The sequence below is a fragment of the Pteropus vampyrus genome, unplaced genomic scaffold, assembly GCF_000151845.1.
Source record: "Pteropus vampyrus isolate Shadow unplaced genomic scaffold, Pvam_2.0 Scaffold51, whole genome shotgun sequence".
Classification (NCBI taxonomy): Eukaryota; Metazoa; Chordata; class Mammalia; order Chiroptera; family Pteropodidae; genus Pteropus; species Pteropus vampyrus.
Window position 1 is genome coordinate 3,926,760 of NW_011888832.1, and position 4,865 is coordinate 3,931,624.

Sequence of the window (4,865 nt, forward strand, 5' to 3'; positions counted from 1 at the left end):
GAGTGAATGAATGAATGAATGAATGAGTAGGCATTCTTTAAGACGTAGGCATTGCTGAGAAAACTGAGTGATGGAATGTAAAGGCAGCACCATGTTGGCCTTGGGTTTGTCTACAGTTTTTCGGAGCAAATGGGAACGAACACCTTCTCGTTGCTATTTTTTCTGAATTTCTTACTCGTTGACATAGGGCTGTTGTCTGGGCTCATGGGGCCTGCCCTCCGGGAAAACCTCGATCTTGATTCGATCAAGAAAATGGTTTCCTAAAAATGGTAGACTGTGTGAGATCTAAGATTTTAAAACAAGAACAAACAGAACTGAAATTGGTCCAAATGGAGCATTTCCTCTTGGCGGTCTCTGCGATAAAAAAAATCTTCATCTTGCAAAATACATTCAAATACAGGAAACTGAACTAGCTTGACCCCAGAGAGTCAAAATCCTAATGGCTTCGTAAATGATCTTGGTACGGGGGAGGCAAGCAGTATGGAAGAAATTAACGTCGAGAAATTATTAGGGAAAAAAATGAGGAATCTAGAATTAAGGGTATTCATAGATCAATCATTTTTACAGTGACCATCATCTCTCTAACCAAGAAGACAGCCTAGATAAGGGAAAATTGTTTGGCACTGGCTGCTGTGTTGTTTGTGATAATGAACACAAACCCCATCTGTAAGGACAACATGATGTTTCATTCTGTAGGGCTTTTTTTTTCCCTACATTTGAATCAAACATTGATGAAAGCTCTACTGCCAGCAGCTGCTCAGAGACAATTTAATTCCAGCTGTGATAATTCACCGTGTCAGACATTGGCTGTTATATGTTGATACAACAGTTCTCCAGATTTGCATTTTTATCAAAAGGAACAAATGTTTTGAACATTTCAGTACAGATGGTATTTAACCATGTACACACTACTTTAACATGTTCAAGGCAAACACCGAAAAGTCAATATCTGTAAGAAGTAATCATAGAAACTCTAAATGATTAATCCGATGTTGGTCATATAGCGTAGTGTGCAGAAGTCAATATCTTTTTTTGTTGGTGCCGTACATGGTTATTTTTATAAAAATCTCAACTAGCCAGTGTTTTGGGTACTTTTTTCTCCAAGGTATTTCTAAACTTTATATTTAACATACTACCTCTCTTTAAAAGTGGTTTAAGATTTTAGCATTTCCTTGGTTAGATATTGTAATAGAATTTTATTGTATTGTTTTATTAGGTTATGATATAATAATATACTAAATTCTAATTAAAATTAATTTGTCTCTTAAAAAATTATACTGTAGGGAGATATTATATATAAGATAGCTCCTTTATTCCTTAACACAAGTAAAAATGAAAACCCCCTTCGTTTGGACTGCCTAGCATAAGCTGTTTTTTTGTTTGTTTTTTTTTTAGTTTAAGAGGAATTCTAGTATAATGATTTCGCTGTACGTCTTTTTTTTTAACAAAAAACAGAGCCCAAATTAATGTTACTGTACCACATTATAGCATGTGCCTGATTTCCCAATCACTGCATTAAAAGTGAACTTGTTGGTTTTGTTTGTTTGTTTGTTTGTTTGTGGGTTTGTTTTTTTTTTTTAACATTTTAATGAGTGCAAACTAATGCAGGAAGACTGGAGGTTTGATGCTGTGTAGTCGACAATGTGCCGGAAACCATTCTCCTCCCCATAGATATTGCCCTATAGATAACACGACGAGAACTGGGATGCTCCGAGTTTGAAATTCACACGTTTGCTTTGTGTTTTCTGTCTGTGTCATGATTACCCTGACCATTTTTTAAAGTACTTTAAATATTTATTGAAATAATATTTCAAGTGTTAATTACAGTGGTAATGAAAACAGCCAAATGCCACATATCAAGAATGAGTGTTTATCCGTATTGTTAATGTGATATGTTAGATTTCATTAAGCAGTAATGGGGTAGCAAATGAGTCACAAATTACAGTTGCATCTGTTACTAGACCACATTAGTGCCAAAATAACAGCAAATGCAGCCATAGGGTTACGTTCATTAGCCAGCCACGTTTGCAGCCAATCCATCCCTTTGTGTTTGAGAACTCAGGGTACCACAGTAAGAAATCAACACCTTTTGGGGGTCATTATCAGAATAAATATGTCAGAAAATCAAATATTTCATTCTAGCTTTTAAATGTGTTATTGGGCTGTAATGTTTTGCATATCCTGAGCCTGCTAAGAATCTCAAGATGTTAATTCAGTTGTCCGCCATGGACTCCCATAGCTTGTGACCTCTTTATTTCTAGTGAGATAAAAATAACAGTTGACAGTTTCTGTATGCAAGAAAATGTTTTTGTTTTTTTTTTTCCTTCAGTTTGTTTCTGTTTTCTCTCAGGTGGTTGTTAAATTATATCATCAATCGCTAGTTTGAAGGATGATGATTTCCAGCTCTAAATTCGTTCTCTTGACTGTTATAAAAATTCAAATTATCTTGCACCAGTTCATTCTTCAAAAAATATTCCTATGAATGAATGAACTATAATTTGGACCCTCTGAGCTGGAAATAAGAAATATTCTCCAAGCTCTTCACCCTACCAAGAATAATATCCTAGATCCTGACCCCCCCAAATCCAAGTTCTAGTTTAAGAAAGATGGTTAGTGGGGTTGAACAAGGAAGCCCTGATTTACATCCCAAGGCTGTATTTTGAAACACTGTCTTTGAGAATCTTAAGTCGCAGTGAAGAAAAGTACGTTATTTACTCTGATAAGTGAGCAGTATCAATGGCACTAGTATCATCTATGTCAGTGTATCTCTGTGCTCGTTCTGCAGTCTTTAAAAGTTGAGGACTGGCAGAAAAATATTCTGATAAATACTTATCAAAATCTTTATATGAAAGAAAATAACTTCTTATAGTTTTATAAAAAAAAAAAGCCCTGGAACGCATGCCTATATGCTCCGATAGGCCTCATATAAAATGTATTACAAACAGGAACACTTTCCCTAGAAGCATTCAACACACTTGGGAATATACCAGTAAGGAAATTTAAGAAGCAAACCACAAATTTAATATGACTTGTTTTATATGTTGTGACAGAAAGTAAATATGTGTAATGTTCACTTCTGGATTAATGCGTATGTGCACTAAAAACCGTCAGCATTTTATGAAGCATGTGGATAATGTAAGCGGTTTGAGCTGTTTCACTCACATATCAATAAAGTGGCAATTTGTTATATAGCCAAATCTAATGTCGCCGATGCTCCCACTAACAACAAAGACAGATGTTGCTAATTAAGTACGCATTAAAAAACTGTTAATACTGATACTCCATTAAAACCATATGATAATGAGACTTAAATCTTTAATCAGAATGATCAGCAAAACTTTATATATGGAAATCTGGGTTTAAGATGTTTTCATTGGAGAGATAAATATTTGGCCTAGCTATGTCGTATTTTCATGCAAAATCTTTCTTTTTCCCTCCAGGGAGAAATAAGATATAGGAACAGACTATGAAGATATCTGTATTTTGTTTTCTTCTAGCAGACATTCCATACGCCAAGCCTCGGGGACGAGGAGTTCGAAATCCCCCCGATCACGCCTCCTCCAGAGTCAGAGCCCGCCCTGGGCATGCAGGATGTGCTTCTCCCCTTTCAAGGCCTCGGCGACCCGGTGCCTTCCCAGGGAAGTGAATTCACACCCCAGTTTCCCCCACAGAGCCTGGATCTTCCTTCCATTACAATCTCAAGAAATCTCGTGGAACAAGATGGCGTGCTTCATAGCAGTGGGTTACATATGGTAGGCAGCCAATTGATTGCTTGGGAGTTTCTTTTTATCCTTCGCTCTTCTCGTGGTGACGATCTGAGAGCCCGTGTTCTGAACGTACGTGCTCCTGCCTAGCTGCCGGTGGACATGGGTGTTGTGCTTCCTGGTGCTGCACGAACACAGGTGCTAGATCATGCCTTGGTGTTGGATAAGAGGGTGTTGGGTTGGTTGATAGTTACGTGAAAGAGGATGACCCAACAAGATCTTTGAGATCTGAAATGACTTTTAAGGAGTCTGATTCATTGCTTTAGAAACAGCCAGTCTTCCCTTGCCTTTGGTTCAACCAAGGGGTGTACTTGAGTTGAAAGTTCAAGGTGAGATTTTAGAGACGGAAGCTCTTCTCAGGTGCCTAGGTCTTTGGCATTTGTTGGATTATGACATAACATTTATGATACACGATCTGCCACTACCTCAAAGGAAATAACGAACTGTGATACAGAGACAGGGAGAAAAAAATGATTGCTCAGAACCAGCAGAGGAAAATCGAGAGTGGCTTATGGTGTGGAATATACCTAATTGTCTTATTTATTGTCATCGACATCCAATAAGGCACTCCAGAGAGCCAAGTTTACTAATGCAATAATTTTAGTTCTCTTTTTCTTAGTGTGCAATTATAGTCAGCAATCACCAGAGTAAATCCTCTTAAGTATTTTAAAGTCTTCTGCTGGGATTGTTTTGTTTTTCCACCATAGTCTGTAAAGCATGCACGTCTATCTAGGTGAGGTACTAAGCAGACATTTTAAAACGAGATTAATAGTTTATAGGGCTTTCTTTCTTTCTTTTTTTTTTTAACCCCGATAAAATGAAACAGATGTGTTGGTATAACAAAAAACAAATCCTGTTGCTTGTTTACATATTTCTTTGCACATTAGGCCATGCCAGTGGTGTTTACCGATTTCATTGTTAATTTCCCCATGACAGCAGACGATTGCAAAATATGTAGCGGATTCGCAGTGCAGAGATTCTGCGCGCTCTCTGAAATATAAGATTGCTTTCCCAAATAAGATTGCAGCAACATAATTTTCTTTGCCTGTGATCTTTTGTGTTTGAGCCGAATATCAAGGTTTTTTTTATTTTTACTTTTTT

The 4,865-nt window shown here is 37.1% G+C and overlaps 1 protein-coding gene across 4 annotated transcripts in view; it reads left to right on the forward strand.

Moving 5' to 3' along the window:
* The window catches only part of TOX3 (TOX high mobility group box family member 3), a 31,365-nt gene that overhangs the window by 2,186 nt on the left and 24,314 nt on the right, over positions 1 to 4,865 (forward strand). Inside the window, exon 2 of one of the 4 annotated variants that reach the window (XM_011360151.2) lies at positions 3,501 to 3,752. In XM_011360151.2, the coding sequence (XP_011358453.1) occupies positions 3,501 to 3,752 (252 nt within the window). Of the gene's footprint in view, positions 1 to 3,497; positions 3,753 to 4,865 lie in introns of all 4 variants that reach the window. The other 3 variants (XM_011360150.2, XM_023530651.1, XM_023530652.1) reach the window with 3 other exon arrangements.